At 35.6% G+C, this 17,526-nt stretch overlaps 1 protein-coding gene across 1 annotated transcript in view; it reads right to left on the bottom strand.

Annotated features, from left to right (window-relative positions):
- Positions 1-10,749: 10,749 nt before the first annotated feature.
- LOC110451746 (aryl hydrocarbon receptor-like) overlaps positions 10,750-17,526 on the bottom strand; it is a 28,512-nt gene continuing 21,735 nt past the window's right edge. Inside the window, exons 7-8 of the mRNA XM_021499915.1 lie at positions 17,151-17,292; positions 10,750-12,858 (exon numbers count right to left, since the gene is read on the bottom strand). Of these exons, the coding sequence (XP_021355590.1) occupies positions 11,550-12,858; positions 17,151-17,292 (1,451 nt within the window). The 3' untranslated portion in view covers positions 10,750-11,549. The remainder of the gene's footprint in view (positions 12,859-17,150; positions 17,293-17,526) is intronic.

The raw sequence follows: 17,526 nt of genomic DNA, 5'->3' as shown, positions 1-17,526 counted from the left end.
TTGGGTGGGGGGAACATTACTGTCACTGAGTTTTTGAACGAGATATTTGCGAGCACTGTGATTTGACGGATGTTTTTCAGTTTCGATTCCCGACAACTTGATCATTCTTTGCATCATGATGCACAATTTATTGACTCCTATTGGGTGTTTCTTGAACCAAATTAGATTATTACGTGATGATATTTGTTTGGGGGCTGCGTAAAAAGGATCAGATGGGGCACCGTAGCCAGTCGGGCGCTTTTTCACGGTAAAGTTTATAAATTTTCACATGACACCTGTCAGGGTTTTCCAAATTTGCCTACAGTTTCGGTTTAACAGCTCTAATATCGCGAGAATTTTCTCTAGTTCTTGTTTGTGTTCGGCGTTCAGTAAATTCCAGAAATTCGTGCCCATCCACATCTTTTCCCAGAGTTACGTAACCCTAACACATGTCCCTATGTTCTGCCGAGACCCGGAGACCAAAATGAACGATATTATAAAACCATAAAGTTTGTAGTAAGCTGTCGGGTGTGTTTGAACCTAGTTGACCAGAATTCCACAACATGTCTATTTTAGTGTCATTTATTGGATCACTTCTTTGTGCTAAATTGCATTTTCGGCGCGTTTCAACTGACGCTGTTTACTTTTCATAACCTCACGCACTTGAGCAAACATAGGGCTGCTAACAATTGTGTGACCGTAGTTGTTCTGGCGTTTTCCTGATACCAATACAAATCTACACAGCAATTTCATTGACTTCAGGCAACTTGAAAAATTGATACAAAAGTTTCACATCGTAGAATGTTTTGCTTAGAGTGTTTTTGTTTGATTGGTTGAGGATAAAATTTCCCACTTCATCTTCATTTACTGTAACAAATAAGTTCGTTTTAGGATTGTCAGCCCCAGGCCCAACATCCAAGTTTGGCGTCTGCTCCGGTTGCTGTTCTGACCGGGTCCTTGTAACAGTGACCTTCTCATTACGATCGCGTTCAATTTTAACTTAAAAATCAATTCGTGAAACTTCTACATTATAAAATGTTGCAAAACCTCTTGGAACAATATCCTTTACAGTACCTGATCCTTTGTTGTCAATTGTAACCGTATCGCCAATGTGTATCTGGTCAGCCATTTTTTTACTACTGTGTAGTAAATAGAAGTAGTGCTTGTAGTGGCGCAGGAATATGTTCACACGGCACCTTTAGGTTGTAATACGTGTGTAATAACATATTTATGACATGGCCCTATGATATAGTAAAATGGGTCAGTTATGCGATAATTATCAAATCTCAATGGATCAACCTGCTTTTGTGACTACCTCTATTAAGAGGCCACCTCTGTTAAAGGACAGCTATCCCCTTTGCAAGGATTCCTTGAGAGAGAAAAAATCATGTATAAAGAGTGCTTTGTGCTTCCCAAGGTTTGACTGAAAATCAGTTGTAACATTTCGTTTGAATACACGATTTATATATGTACATGGCGTATCGGCAGTTCAGTAATGATGCTGTAAACTTCCATAAGCATGTTAATAGTCTATGATCAAAGTGATCCAGACAAGGATGTTAGATTTTACTTTATATAATGACCATTACTCTATTTAGTACATGGCAAACGATGTTGTGTTGATATTAATTACAAAATCATGCCATGGGTAAACCACGATGATAAGAGGCTTAAATCCAATAGAAGAGAAAATTTATATTTAGCCATGTCCCAAAGGCAAAGCTTCTAACGGGGTTTTCATTACAGGTCTGATGGTGATTGTATGCGCATTATCCCTTGTATGTGTTTATAAGACGTTCCATAAACAAGGATTGGTCTATTAAATCGATGAATACATCCATGAACAAGTGCATTGAATAAGACCACGCAACGACTTCAGATAGAGGTTAACGTTTGTGAACATGAACATGGACATTGATGCGTCATAATGGATGGAATGGTCATATGGTGCCGGAAAATGTTTACCTTGATTGGCTTTCTATTAAACACTCGAACAGGTGCTTCATTTCTTCCTTTTTTAATGACTATTTTACCTGGCAATGTGGTTGTTGTTACTTGTGGACTACAAGTCCTCGAGAATGGTTGCAGCCATGCAGCAGGCGGCTTTAGTTTAATCTGGCGGAATTTGCGTAAAACACTACTAAAATATATATTATCTGTTGAGGCAAACCGTTGTTTTCATAATTTAAAGGGTTTTATTAGCCCTTTTCTACTTTTAATGTATTTTTTATATGTTTCGGAGGATTTATACGTGGATTTTGTATTTGGTTGACATTAAGTAGCACTGATAAGCCCTATTTAAACGAAATGGTAATATAGTAAATCGATATGTTTACAATGTTTGGCATTTTTGTATTACTAACAAAATAGTTCAATTGAAAACCTGTAAAATATATTAAAGATGGACTTTGACAATCATTGTTAAATCGTATTCAATGCATGCCAAGGTCATACAACGGAACCATTATGAAAGTCCTTCGTTCGAAAACGTTTCTTCCCAAATATCGTGGATCTATGCGTCTTCCTTATTTTGGAGAGGTTGGTACATGTTTGTTCTATACATGCTTAAATAGGGGACGAGGAAAGGGTGAAATAACATATTACGTTATTTTCGAGGAAATATGAAATGTATTATCGAAGTTGTAATCAAACTTTTTAACGATAAAATGAATAAATGTTAATGTATGAAAGAAAAGATAATTTTTGACGTTGTTCGTTAAAAATTGATATATATGTGCTTGAAGATGATTTCCAGTCATTCTTTTGACAATATGTCACTGTTTTAAACAGATAAAAAGTAGCATAAGTCTATTTTCACCTAAGTCTATTTTCACAAAAACCACCTGTCAAATTCAATAGAGTAGTGCCAATTCTAAAAGTTGCTGTGTAATTAACACAAGCCTTTTTAAGCAGAAGCCATAAAGCTAGCATTCAGTCCAATAGAATACACTTACCACGCTACGTATGAGGTTAATTATATTAACAAAACGTTAACCTAAGGGTTTTTACAAAGGAAAAGTCAGTATACTGCAGCTCAAGATATAAGAACATAAAAGTAACATATGATTGTTCAAAAATGGTTAAAATGTACATACAGTTAGAAATTCCAAGAAAAACCCGTGGTTGTTTACAACAAATGCGCAGGACTATCTTAAAACGCAAAGGAATGATTAGACTTTTCACTGCGGCTCAAAACTATCTAAGAACGCCAACATAAAAATTAATCAATACGTGTTTACAAATGAATGTTTAGGAACTCCAAGGTAACATGTGGTTGTTAACAAATGAATATATTGTGCACTGCAGCTCACAACATACTATCTAAGCACATCGAATGACTAGACTGCACTATACAGCTCAGAACATACTATCTAATCACATCGAATGACTGGACTGTACTATACAGCTCAGAACATACTATCTAAGCACATCGAATGACTAGACTGTACAATACAGCTCAGAACATACTATCTAAGCACATCGAATGATGAGACTGTACAATACAACTCAGAACTGCTTAAGAACTTTAATGTTACCTGCGGTTGTTCATTAATAAATATATTATACACTGCAGCTCGGAACGAACTATCAAAGAACATTAAGGGAACCCATTATTGGAAATGTTTCTGCATTGTTAGTATGTTGTAATAAAAACATTAGAACGTTATAATGACGATCGTCAAAGCTTGTCATTATAATGACAAGCTTTGGTTACAAACACTCGTGTCATCACGTCTACACCTGGTGTAAGCGGTAGAAATGTCACCTTAAAAACACCGACTGAAACAGTCAAAATAATGACTTTCACAGGTTACGAATTATCCCGCAGTGCTGTAACTGCGCACGAAGAAATACAAAAAATTAAGCGTAGAAACAAAATGAAGCTTAATAACCATCCTGTCAAAAATCTTTCAGATCTTGTAAAAGATGGCGGTATTCTGGAAATATGCTAAAAAGGTTTTACAGTACCAGCACCGCCCATGACGTCAACAGATACCCCTTCAGTCATTGACTTACCTTTCACATTATCATCAAAAACACAGCAAAATTCATGCTTATCGTCATCCCACAGTCTGTTTACTTGTGCACAAATTCACGGCGGTTCATTCACAATCAATTTTAGCCCTGGGCCTACTCCTTTAAAGAAAAGGAGAGTGAATGTCATAACGGACTCGGATAGTGAATAAATCATGGCGTTTCATCTGCAATGAATACTAAAGCAGTAGTCGGACTAATATTTACTGACAGCAGCGATTTGAAACGATATTTATTCAGAATTGACTGAATATCATCTTGTAATAATCTGTTTCAGTTGACATTGTTGATTAAATTATCTAATTGTTTTTCTTGTTGACTTGATATTTTGTTACTTGAACATATGATAAAAAGTTTATAATATGACCATTTTGATATCATATCCCTTATCAGCCCTCGGTCCCGATACCCGGGGCTAAGATAATTACTGATGTTGACATATTCCGGGCTGTTCAACTGCAACATTTGTATGAACTAACTATTGATAACATTTAACCTTTTTGTATTGAAAAAGGACAGAAACCCTCTCTCCAGGGATATGTCAGCCTTGGTCAAATGTACAAGGTGGAGTGCACAAGGACACTAACAGGTTTGGCACAACCTCTCATATGGGTAATACTCCTGTATTTGGGTAATAGTTATTGCTTACAGTAACAATTGTATAACTCAAATGGAGAATAGAAAGTAAAATAATACCACCAACTTCATTTAAGCATTGGAAAAAGGACGCCAGGTTTCAATATTCAATAAAAATAAAATGGTGGATTTGTTGATGCACATACGCTACAAACCTTGTACCATATTCTTTTTGTACACGTGTGTAGCATATGTTCATCGTAGTTACTGAGCAAAGACGAATGTTCCATGTTAAATGGCGAGGATGTTTTATATAGGATACTTGGGTTTGATAGCATTTATACTCTTTTGTGTCATTTTGATGTTGTGTTTGCTAGAAATTGGGTAAATTATATCGTCAAGCTGGTATTCATCAACATTGTATGTGTCGTCTGCTGTGACAACGATGCTGTCAGACTCGGGCGCTATTTGCAATTATTCAACGTAAGGGCTATTAACTATATTGATGCCTGTGCATAGATTTAATTAGATGATCACAGACAGAACTGTTTCGGGATCCGGAGTTACTGTCGTTGTCAATTTAAACGAGACTAAAGGCTAAGCGAGTCACCATTGTAAACAGCAACAATTATGCGGAGGATTATTTTTTTAGGCAGCCATGGTGTACATGTATGCTACAAAACCATGTACCAGTTTTTGTATCCCACATTTGTTATTACTTAATAACTAAAGTCAACGGACTTCTGGGCCCAGTTGTCCAAACGGTGATTAGCTTAATTAGTGATGAGCGCAAATTTATTTTTTATGTAACATTAAAATAAAACTATCGAATTAGGTACAACTTTCCAGATATCAAATATTTAGTAGATTGAATTTACATGCAAAATTGTGAGATTGTATCTTGTTCATTTACGCAAGTATTAAAGGTTGAAAAATGTCGTTTAACAATGATAAAGCTAAACAACTGGGCCCAGATCTATGTATTATCTAAGATAATAAATATTTGATTATCATAATTGTGAACTGGTAGTGTCACACTTTTACGCGTCATTTAATCAATGCCAATTTATCAACCGTCATATTCTTAATTGAATTAATCTAAGATAGCACTGCCAACAAAACAAGTTGCAGTCGTTGATTATATAATCGTGCTAACATAATAGGTTGACAATTGTTCACAAAAAGGGTTTGCTTCAGATGTCTTAAACAACGAGTATAGACAAGTTCCAATTAGTTAACACAGTCAAGAACGACACTGCACTCATTTACGGTATGTAAGATGACATGGGACCCGTAACATTTGTCATTCATTGACCATTGAGATGCACGTTCTAAAGTTATTATAATGTGGTATCCGAGTTGGACTTCCAACTCGAAACGGATCCATTAAAACGGATATTACAAAAAATGACCAATTGCTTTGCTTCGCTAATTACACTTTTACTTGCAAACACTTCAGCATCTTCAAACGTATAAAAGAGTGCACACATGTGTTGAAACGTGTCTAGTCATTTCAAGAGATTTTATTGTAACAAAGAAACGGATCTGACAAGGACAATGTTTCTGTCATTTTCCTTTTGAAATATGTCGTTTACTTGCCGGCCACCTGCTGTCAACAATCTTTGGATCTTGGGGAACACCGGGAGGTCAATGCTTCCGTGTGGAAGAGACTTGTTTCTGAAGTTTGACTGTGGCTTTATATACTTCATGATATTGGTAAAAGTGTGATACTGGAAAATGTGTGTTTGGGATTGTATGGACTTGACATATCTCGGTTACGGGACTCTAGGGATTTCAAATGATACTACGCCTAAAGCATTGTCAAGTATGTTTGACGTGCTCTGTAAAGTAGCCGGACATGTCTTCCCATGTTTGCAACGCCATAATTTCGCACACAATACCCGACCACATCATTCAGACATTGAATGCTGGTCAGTGTTCTATTGAATGAGACGACATCATCAGACGTAATTTTTGGCCGTAGTCTGTTGAACGAATTGGTGAGAATTATTGATTTTCTCTTGTATGTTCAGGGTTTTTTCTCACCGCAATCAATTTTTCTCATTCTTTTACCAAAACCAGAATGTCTCGTGAAATGTAGATTTCTTAAATGTCGAATAATTGAGTCAAGAATTCTGACAAATGTGCTCCACCCGTATTTATTGCAATCAATATTTCTAACATCGGCATATGATTGCCTGAATGTTGTTATCAATTTTCCCTGGGAACATCCCTTGAAAGATTTCAGCTTAAATTTCTGATGGAAAAAATGTTTGCTAACGAAGTTTCCTCTTTCCCTTTAAACAATTTCCTAAACATATATAGACGCGCGCAAATGATGTTGAATTTAATTATTTGCGCATGGGCATATATTCTTGGTTTTCTTTCAGGTTCAGTGGCAAGTAATTAAGGACATTATCGGCTATTTTGTAGTAATATGAAATTGGCAGACAGGAATCACTGTCGATAAAATAAATCATGATCCAAACCGCATTTATGTTTTTGAATTGAATAAAAACTTACTTTTGTTTCGGCCTTCATCGTAACTAATCACCGGATTCCGATCCCACAAATATTAACTCAGAAAATCTCTCCCAATTCAGTATCCTTACCAAAAGGATTTGTTGACATTAGCATATCGGGGCATTACAAAAGATATGTATGTGAAAAACTATAGGAGAGAGCATTTGAAAGGCCTTCATCTCGACCGATGAGAGGTACTTAAGTGTGGCCTAGTTACTGAGCAAAGACATATACTCTATGTTTAACGGCGATTATATTTTATATTGGATACTTTGGTTTAAAGGCATTTATACTTTTTTGTGTAAATTTTATTGTGTGATTTGCTAGAAATTATAGTAATTATATCGTCAAGTTCGTATTCATTAGCGGTCCATGTGTCGTCTGCTGTGACAGCGATGCTGTCGGATACGGGCGGTATTTGCATTGATTCAACGTAAGACCTATGAATTATATTGATGCCTGTACGTAGACCTAATAAGGTGATTGCAGACGGAAGTTGTTTGGAATCAGTGTCGTTGTCCATCTAAACGAGAATAAAGTCGGACACCATTGTAGACAACAACAATACTGCGTGGGCTAGCATATTTTTGTGAAGCAGTTAAACAATATGGATTTCGTAGATGATGCTTAACTGCAGTCAGACTTACTACAAATGTCACGGGGGTGTGCCTTTAAAGTTTTCGACTTAATTGTCTAATGGAAACAAAATGTGGTTTCTTAGAGGATTCCTTATTTCTTTTTATCACATAATCGGCCTGTTATCCAGTGAATTCGCACGTGTAATATTTTTACATATGTCACTAGTGTAATATACCAAGAAGCGTTTTTCATTGGCTGTGCCAGTCAGAAATCGATTGTGACGTCGTAATATGGACAATGACGTGACGTCATCAATTGTGAATGGCGCAATAAAATGTGTGTTTGATTAAGCCCTCTACATTTTGGCTTTAAAACCTGTCAAAATGTACGTTTTTTGAGTTATGTTATAAAAAGTATCATAACTTTGTTTTCATTTCATATGAGCTTTTATGTAACTCGTCTCGACGTTTTCATTTTTGCTCGCCAAGTCTCGCAAAAATAAAAACCTAAGACTCGTTTCATAAAATCTCATATGAAATGAAAACTCATTTAAGATCCTAGTTAATATTTTTCCAAAATCTGTATAATTTTCAAGGTCTAAGCGCAAATAAAATCTTTGTCTAGATTTTTAAGTGCAAATTCGAAATTTACAGACGGGAGTGATTCCCCAGAAGATTCGAAAAAGTTTAAAAGGAAATCCAAATAATGTTCCTTTTTGACGAGAGGTTACTAATGCGTGTACTGCCTTGGTTGCTGAGCGAAGACCCCTTGAGTGTTTTATGCTTTAAGGCTTGTGTTCTTTTTTATAATTTATAGTTTGGTTAGAAGGAAGTTACACTCTTATGTTCGTTGTGTTGATGTGCTTGAGATTTGAGCAACTATATCGCAAAACTGGTCTTCTTCCACGGCCTATGTGTCGTCTGCTGTGACAGAAAAGATGCCGTCCGATTCAGGCGTCGTTCAACTTATGGACTATGAATTACATAGATGGATGTACATAACTGTTCACCTGCTTCAACAGTGGACAGATTCATGCGGTATTTGCGACTATTCTACTTAAGTTCTATGAATTACAGTGTTGCCTGTCATTAAATAAAAGGTGATTTCAGCAAAAATTATTTGGGAACACTGTCGTTGTCCTCCCAAACGAGATCAAAGTTAAGCGCCATAGTCAGCATCACATAAGAATACATATCTTTTGTGGGACGGTTAACATTTGCAGCTGTTCATTATGTCTTTTTTTTTCATTTCCTGTTTATCTTCTTTTTGAGTATGAATTATAAGTTTGTCTTGGTATGATATGATAATTTATTGATTCGAATTAATTATGTATACATTTTTTTTTACGTCAAAGCATCTATAACGTCACTTATAGAGCGAAAATGGAATTTCTGAAATATTAAAAGATAGTTCCAATTTTAACATTTGATTTTTTTTTGCTGTACTCGTGGGTTTCTATATAAACTCTATAAAAAGACTGGTTTAAGACACATAACGAAGGGAAAACATACGTTGTCTATATAGTCTTGCAAATGGCATGTTATGGTATAATGAACGTCACTAAATATACAAATATAATGCCGGTTGTTTCCTAAATGGTACTCTTTTTCATGTTATATCGTATACCTAATAGAAATGGACACAATCAGTGATGATATCGTATACCGCAATGTTTGGCGCGGTATTTGCAAATACCTCTGACTTGTTTAAGTTACTTGTCGAAGAAATGGCTTATGAATGTTGTGTTTTATGCAAAATTATTTTGATTTTAGCAGAAATTATTAAATGAACATTAGCTATGAACTAAAAAAGATGTCTGTCTTTTAAAATGGATTAAAGAAATAGCCACGATTATATTTGGCGTATAGCGTAAAAGCCCTAAAATAATCACGGTTGTTTCCAAATATCCAAGGTTCTCTGAAAGTTGCGGGTTCGACTCGCGGCGTCGGGGCACCGACCTCAAAACCTTGGACCATTTGACCTCAAAACATGGTCTTAAATGATTTTAGAGATGTTACTTTCCTTAGACCATCTTGGTGAAAAATAAAATCGATAGTGCATATCAAGTTGACAGTATATATTTGTTCATAAAAAATATATTTTGATAACAAATTCCACACGTTAAATTGGACACGACAAAATAGACATGAAACGTTGGAATAAACTTTAGTCTATTATATAGTGTATCAAATTTTCATATAGGAATAATGGTAAATGAGGGTAATCAGTGTTGCCTCGGGGTTAAAATAGGAATGATAAACGTTTCATGGCAGGAAATCTTCTTCTATTTCTATGCTTTTGAGCTGTAGAATCAATACAATTAGATGACGATTTGACATCTGATATATACTTAGGTCGTCCAATTACTTATATATCATCCGGCGAAGACTGGAACTTAATAGATCGAGTTACAAACTAAGACTAATTGGCTTCGTTATTGGAGCACGGTGTGTAGTTTTTAACTACATTTTGTGATATCTACATACTAACTGATACATACGAAAAAAGTAATAATAGCATATTCGCTCATATTCAGGCTGAGCAAATCAATGATAACTTCAGAGGTCAATTGAGTGGCCTCATCTACGGTCTACACCATAATCATATGGTCGTAAGTGAAGCAATATTAAGCAATCGAACACACTTTGAATGTAACTATTTTCATATGTTACATGAAGTCATATAATGCTGTCTGTTAAGGTATATATAATTCTATTCGTTTAAAGTTATGTGCTAGTACATAGGAATCCCACACAGACTTTCAATTAATTGTTTGCAGATATAGTTCCCGGGGGGAAGCATCATTTTCTTTGTGACATTTCAATCTGAAATCTTATCATATTTTTATGTTATGTAAAAATGAATGGGTTGGTTTTAATGAATTTCTGGGAAACAGCTATTAACATTGTAAATGAATCCTCTTTATGCATTAAGGCATACTGCTGTTTAAAAAAAAAATAGAATGCAATTTCATATTAAGTGTCTCTTTAAGTGCATTTTTGTCTTATTAAACACAGAAAATACACAAAACGAGTTCTGTATTTTGATATAGTTAAATAATAAAGAAATGTTTAATTAGCAAATCATTATTGTGCATGTACTCTTGCTTTTGGCGAAGTGCGTTCTGAAAGTGAGAACTGAAGATTCATCGAGACATCCTTATTAAAAACAACACTTAAATGTGAACATTTCGCGTCGTTACAATATAGTTGATACGTTTAAAAACAAGCAATTCATCTCAGCAAGATATACTGATATAATTCACGTCAGAAGCAAATAAACAACAGAACAGAACATTCAAAATTACGTAATTGTTAAAGTGCCATTTCCCTGTAAATGAAATATATTTGTACAGAGATGAATAAAGGCACCGATAAAAATCGAAGGCAAGACCTGACGACATTACATGGACGTTACAATGTTAAGTACTTCTTTACGGAAACATTTCTATGAAAATATAAGACAAATACACAAAGGCCGGCTGTGAAACAATATTTGTTTGCTATACGTCTGAAACAAAATAAATTGGCCATCACAATGGTATGCTCCTTCTCAGGGAAAGATATTCCATGTTTATTTGTACTTCCGGTCTACAAGGCATCATTTAATGAAACGTAGGTAATTATCAATCCATTATATAAATAATGGATTAAAAACAAAAGAATTAATGAGTTTAAAATAACAAAACAGTTAATGGGTTTAAGACAACAACGAAAATTGATTGATTCAGGACAACGAACACAACTTGGTGTTGTCATACGTATTACCAATGATGTCAGTTTGATAATAAACCTCAAATACCGCCAGTGGTTTAAAGTCACACAGTTCCGAGCATTTGATTGAAAAATCAAACATCATTAACTGTCATTGAGATAATCTAGAAAACTGCCAATCGACGGAAGGTCTACCTCTTGTTTATTGTCTACACATTTTTGCATCGAGTTGTCAACTATCTTCATGTGTATGGAAGCCTCAATGTCGTATTGTATACTCTCCTCCTCAATCTGGTTGTTATGTCCACATGCTCCTTGCTGCTGCATTCGTTGCCTTTGTGAATGTACAGAATGAAGATGATGTAAAGAAGAGTACGGATTGAATTTGGTGTCATCACACCCTATTGACCCTTGTAGTTTCGGCGTAGAGTAATCGCAGTGCATAGATAGTCTGATATTTGCATGTGGTTTTGTGTGATTGCTCGCAGTTGTACCAGTCACATTTGGGGTTGGTTCAAAACGTTTTCCTGCACCAGAACCTGTCATGATAGTCGAGATCGGCTGGCTATTGGCAGCTCCAATCACATTATGGTAAGTTGGGGGGAAGTGATACCGATTTGGATCGATACTGTATACAACTCGTTGGGAGGAGGGATGAAACCTAGAGGGATAGTAAGTTGGTTGATGAGAAGAATACATGGCATATCCATCTGGTGCGAACCTCCTGGGTGATACAGGTGGAGAAGGTGGTAGATGAAACAACAGTTGATCGGACGAAGGGTGAGGGCATACTGAAGGTTCGTATGACACACAAGGTCTATAATTTACATGGTTGGTTCGAGGATCCTGAAAAACAAGGTATGGATTGTAAGAGCATGGCTGATATGGTGCATCGTATCCCGGCTCTGATTTGATTGTTTTTGTTTCGCAAACGTTCAGTTCGGGACGTGGACGAATACAATACTGCTGCTGACGCCGACTTTCTTCTGTTTGTGGCTGTTGCTGCTGCTGTGCAAAAGTGTCGGACTGCTGCTGCATTTGCCAGTGATATGGGAGAAAATCTACCGTCGATTGTTCTGAGACAATGCGTTCTTGTTCAAACTCCTGTCTTCTCCTGAACTCCTGGAACTGGAGTTGTTTCTCCCGCTGAGTGATTTTATGCGCTACGTGAGTTGACGGTAGAACAGGAGAGTGTCTGTCCGACATGGCGTGTAGAGAGGACGGACAACTGACAAGAGCACTGTAGAAAGACAACGATGCATCCTCAGTGAAGCCTATGTGCGGAGTACACATCTGACCATTGGTCTTTTGATTGACCATGCTGTCATTGCGGTCAGTATTTGTTCGTTTATTACTGGAACAGTAGCCATATTGGACCAATTGAAGAAGGTCATGTATAGCAAATCGCTGACGAATTGTCGACTCTTGCTGTAGGAATGTGCTATCTTCCTCCCTGAAATTACAGTGGAAAGATTGTAATACATCTTAAAGGATAAAAACCAAATAAACTCTCTCCCAACTCAAATGTTCAAGGCAACACATTTTTTTATTTGAAATGTTTTATAGTTGCATGATTAAACTTTATCGGACAACCTTTGTTTTAAATCTCCTCCTTATGACCATTCTTTCACTAATAACTCATTTTAAAGAACTATTTGTAAAACAAAATAGAAAATTAAAGTATCGTACATTTCCCGTGAGATATTTATGTAAAACGATCCTCTCCGTAATTATGTCGGTGTTCTTTCGAATTCGCGAACATATGTGATAAAGTTCATCTACTAGATTTGGGATGTAAATTCACATGGGATTCAGATCTTCATGTCGAAACGATAAAACAACGATGAGGAAGTGAAGATTCTTCAAGGGAGTGTTTCACTGTAATGCTTTACCTTAACATTCAGTTTATTAAATTTAATGGGCTTGAAGCACGGACAAATATGTAACAGACGTATTACTAAAGCTGTTTTCTCTATCTATTCTTACAACAGGAATAAAAGGGATGGCTTACTATCTAGCTGTGCGCTTAACGCGACAATTTCGATTTTCCTATCGTTAACTTTTCCTTTCTTGATAATAACATCCCTACTCCCCAAACATACAGTCTTTACATTTTGTAGTTGATTCGGTATTCAAGATCTTGCATCGAATTTTACGATTTCTGTGATTGTTGACGGACAAACTTACAACAAAGGGTTTCTAAAAGATGCAGGTTGACTATCGAAAAGTTTGATGGTCGTTACAATGATCCCATTGGAAAACATATTTTTCCTCTGTGATATACAGGTCAAGTGTTTGCCTTAGTTTTAAATATGTTAAGTTCGAATTACGGCTATGGTGACACTTCAGTATTCTCTTGTTGTTTTTAAAGTAAAATGTAACATCGCATCAAAATGTCGAAGACTTTTCAGAGCTATTCTCTCATATTTTGAGAAGATAAAGAAGCATAAAGGAGTTTTTTTCTGGCTTGGTTTTACTTGTCCACTGAACGTTTTGTTATATAGTGGCATTTAGAACAGAGTTTTGGCGTATATAGGAAAGTATATAAAAATGTTAATACCTTATGAATGTAAATATATCATTCATTTCATAAACCAATCATCATCGATTTTACTTAAACCGATGGGCGACGCCACATAAACATAGGATTTGTGTTGGTATAAGTGTTATACGGCCTCTGCTATGTTGTATGACGATGGTGCCATCTAGCAGTAAAATCACTCAAAGATAGTTTTACGGCGTTAACATTGCTTAAAGGAGAAGCACATTATACTCGATGACGTGGAATGAAATAAATAACGAAACGAATATCATGGGAAGACAAGGTTCGATGAAATATTTGTCTTGTGTTTTTTTGTTTAGGGTTTTGATTCTTTACAACTACCAAGGTTATCTAAAGACATAGAGGATGAGGCCACTCAAGTGAATTTAAAATATCCTTCCAATGACGTTTTTAAAAACATTGACACGGTTGCTTAACAACCAAACCGATCACAATATTCTGACAACCGTACAAATGCAGCTGCCTCAGGAGCCGCCTTAAAACAAAAAAGCAACCAATATGAATAAAATAAAGGTCCCAAGGTTTGCAAAAATGGCAACAAATCAATGTTGATCACTTTTGTGACCCCAAGACGAGGAAAAACAAAACAACCCCTCCCCTACGCCCACCCCTTACCCACACCTGATTATGAAAAGCAATGAGATACTACAGGCCAGCTATTTTGTAACGCCCCACTTCCCGTTTCTGCACAGGTTGTTGTCCGCAAGTATCGACGTGTATAATTGATAGCTCATGATATATTGTTTCGATGGAGTGTTTTTAATTAAATGTCAGTATTACGAGCTGTTTCGATTATTACATAAAGTAGCGTAATAATTCTTTTGTGCATAGTTTCCTGGTGGATATTAAACAACTGTATTTCCCTACGTTTCTATTGAATAATTAGAGCGGAATTTGATTTCTATAGAAATCGTGTCTGAGCAGAAATTATTACCCCTCCGCTATTTCCACCGAAGCATGTGTCTAGCGATTAGATATCAAAGGAAAACCAGTTATATTTACACAAGTAAACAAAGGTGAATTAATCAGACTTTAGATTAATTATTTATATCAGGTATGTATTCTACATTCAATTGTGCAAAGCCTACGTTTAATGGAAAATAACAGACGTCGTGTTAAAGTCAAATTAGCAATATTTTATTGATCATGAAGAAAACATAATAAAAAAATGCATTAATTATACAACTTAACAAGAGGCCCATGGGCCTTAACGGTCACCTGAGTCTATAGTATTTATTTTTGTTGTTGAAATATGTACCAATTTGAGTAAAAAATAGTATAATGTTAACTTAACTTTGTCAGGACCATGAGCTGATCATTCCTAGACCAATTTTAAGTGAGATCGGCCTATTAGAACTTAGTAGCAAAATAGCNCTTTCATTTTAATCAACGAGAATATTTTGATTTGTCCGTCTTTGAATTAATATATTAATCTCATGTTCATGTTATGTAAGCATGGTTACAATGAATCGATCGAAATATATTTCTCTAATACGGAACTGTCAGAACTTGATTCGATATATCAATTTGTTTTAATGAGTATTACGTCTTTCCTCCTCTGATACCTTTGGAAAAAAATGTCTTCTTTCATTATTATACATATTAATTACACTTATATTAAACAGACTATCAGGATCGTTATAATTGGAGATGTTCAAGAGCCAATTATGACGTCATAATAAAACAATAAACATGACATTCTAGATACCAAGATGGCGATGTCGCAGATTTGCTGAAACATTAAGAATTATATATTTTGTTCGTTATTATTACCTAAAATATGACAAAACTATTTCGAGGTAATAGTATGCTTTCGGTACTCGTTCACGTATAAAAAGCAAACAGAACCTTACCTGCTGCATGTAATAGAAAATAGAATATCATATTGTGTCCTATGGACACATATCCAGGAGGGAGGCTTTGAAAACATTGTTACAAGATAATGTGTTTTTTGCTTAATGATATTTTCACTCTTACATTTCGGGTTTATAAGTCACTTAAGGATCCCTTTTCGACTGCAGGAAAAATACCTAGTTAGGTTACTTCCGTTGATTATGAAGCTTAGGTCTCATATCTACTTACAATTTGAAAATGAATTGCGAGAGTTCAATAAATATGATAGCCGAGCATAACGAGTTTGGGAAAACGATTTTACCACAGCATTGTTCTTAAATGGTTGGAGATCGGCACTGAGCCATCAAAAGTTGCGTTGTGTGAGTATGTTTGGCTGGACGTCATAATCAACATCAAGACCGTGATGTGACGTTACAATCAACTTACACTTTTAAGATTATACCAACACCAATGACAACGTAAGATCAAGCTTCATACTACACAGGCTATAGCATCTCAATGCCCATTATTACTGCGACTAATATGTATAACATAGTTTCAGCAGAAACGCTTTTACATAACTTTACGTAGGACAACGGATAGGAAATTCGTATTAAATCAACGAAAAAGACTTTTTGAGCTGCATTATTTCCGAGGAATGCGGTCGATTTCTACTTAAACAAGATATTTATTCGATCAATATACCAAATACACAACGTTATTTCTAATAGATAACTGAAAATGTTTATATTTAATCTAGGATATTTTCCCTGTCCTTTTCGCCCTCTCTGATTAGAACATTTTCGTCTGGAGTCATTTATATGAATGAAATCGTGAAAGTTACGTAAAAATAGAAGTACAAATTTATAATCTGGACCAGAAAAGGACAACACCAGGAACTAAGGAGAATCTGAAAACAAAAGGAAAGTTTTCACGAACCCGGAAAGAAACCTAGCTCAGAAAGAAAATACAGTACTTATTGGTTAGGATTGGAATTCTATTATCATATTGATTTCAGCGAGAAAAGAGAAATTGGAAATACTTTATGTAAAAATATCGCTTACAATATTATTTGGTGTGTGACAGATTTTATTTTAATAACAATAAAGAATCCCCCTCCCCCCAAAAAAATAAATATAATATATATAAATTTGTTGAAAAGTCTTGAACAGGTAGCGGTAAATCGAAATGTAAAGGACAGTATTTATTCCTTCGTCTATTAAGTACTGATTGACGCATTTTTATTCCGGCCTATTCAGAAAGTGAATGTTTTGGTTGTTCGTTGAGAGAATCCGGACGGGTCGGGTATTAATTTTATAAAAATGAAAAAAGCTGTGAATGTGTCTTACCTGACTGGACAATGTGTGAACACAATGGAGAACTTCTTGGAGTTCTTGCTGATGACCTTCCCTCGGGAATGTAACCATATTAGACCACTGTTTTTGGTAATTAACCGGAAATACATTGTCTGAACTTCTGTGCTCTCTACAACTGCAATACAAAAAATATACTACATACAGTCATTTGTGCTATATTTCCCTTTTTTGCCAACAGGTTATGTTGTAAAGCGAATTAATTCCAAGGGGTAACTTCCTGGCGGTTATGAAAAAAATCAAGGTTTGAAATTGAGCGCTCCATCATTGAAAGTCAATATCACTTATTTTTTATATACCACATCTCAATTATAAAGGCAACGAGTGGCATATCACTTATACAATATACCAT

Source organism: Mizuhopecten yessoensis, unplaced genomic scaffold (assembly GCF_002113885.1).
Source record: "Mizuhopecten yessoensis strain PY_sf001 unplaced genomic scaffold, ASM211388v2 scaffold6169, whole genome shotgun sequence".
Lineage (NCBI taxonomy): Eukaryota > Metazoa > Mollusca > Bivalvia > Pectinida > Pectinidae > Mizuhopecten > Mizuhopecten yessoensis.
This window is presented reverse-complemented; position numbering and strand designations above follow the sequence as displayed.